General features: G+C 38.6%; 1 protein-coding gene across 1 annotated transcript in view; it reads left to right on the top strand.

Annotated features, from left to right (window-relative positions):
- The window catches only part of RAD17 (RAD17 checkpoint clamp loader component), a 44,417-nt gene extending 43,368 nt beyond the window's left edge, over positions 1 to 1,049 (top strand). Inside the window, exon 17 of the mRNA XM_004703689.4 lies at positions 386 to 1,049. Coding sequence (XP_004703746.1) covers positions 386 to 659 — 274 coding nt within the window. The 3' untranslated portion in view covers positions 660 to 1,049. The remainder of the gene's footprint in view (positions 1 to 385) is intronic.

Here is a 1,049-nt window from a genome sequence, read left to right as displayed (position 1 = left end):
AGTTTACACACTTTTGAGGCCTTTTTTCCTATATTGTTAAATAGGTTCAAAAAACATTTTACAAATTGTATGCTTACTTACAGTGAGTGCATTTATTCTTTGCTCCTCATACAAGTATCCTTGCCAGTTTAGAAGATGAAAAATGTAATTCATTATTTTCATTTGTATTTTTTAAATGACAAATCCTGTTGAACAATTTATTTAGCAACCGTTTTGTATTTCTTTTGCAAGTTGTTAAACTAAAGAGCCTGGCTAGACAGTAGTGGACGTAATAAAGGTAAATTAAAAACCAGAGGAAATGAATCCAAGTCATCACACTTGCAGTTTACTTAATAGAATTCCCTTTTGGTTGTTGTCATTAATGCTTATGTTATGCATCTGACAGATTGAAAATGGAAGCCTTGACCGACAGAGAGCATGGAATGATAGACCTTGACAGTGGAGATGAAGTCCAGCTGACCGGAGGGCAGCCTACCGAGGAAACTCTGGGTGAACCTCCTCAGCCCTCAGAAGCCTCAGCCTGGTCTCTTCCTTTGAGTCAGAATAGTGGGAGTGAACTGCCTGCCAGCCAGCCTCAGGCATTTTCAGCCCACGGAGATGTGGAAGACCATGACGATGATGACATGATCATAGAAGACTATGAGAGTGATGAGACATAGGACCCAGGCTGCCAGTCAGATTGCTACTTGAAAATTGGTTTTAGTTTCATTCAGTGTACTGTGAACAAAGTTGACACACATTTCAGGTGAATTAGACACTGTTCATCCTTCGCTCTTTGCCCAGAACTTCAGCACAAAACTGACTCTGTCATCCTGACATAAAAAGGTCAAGCCTTCAAATAACTTCAATTTTCTCGTATTTATTTAGTCCTGTGAGTGTTGTAGAGAGGAGATCAATGTGTGTGAAATGTGTTTGAGCATTAAGCCAAGTAATCAGAAAATGTGAAGGAATGGTTCAGAACATGAAAACTTTTACAGGAAGTTGTAAATATGAATTATAAAGTTGAGGCTGCATTTATGAGTGTAAATAAACGCCGTGCCTTATTTACA

Source organism: Echinops telfairi, unplaced genomic scaffold (genome assembly GCF_000313985.2).
Source record: "Echinops telfairi isolate 266 unplaced genomic scaffold, ASM31398v2 ScPeMD7_7469;HRSCAF=8507_1, whole genome shotgun sequence".
Lineage (NCBI taxonomy): Eukaryota > Metazoa > Chordata > Mammalia > Afrosoricida > Tenrecidae > Echinops > Echinops telfairi.
The sequence above is the reverse complement of the archived record's forward strand: the minus strand, read 5'-3'. Positions and strand labels throughout refer to the sequence as shown.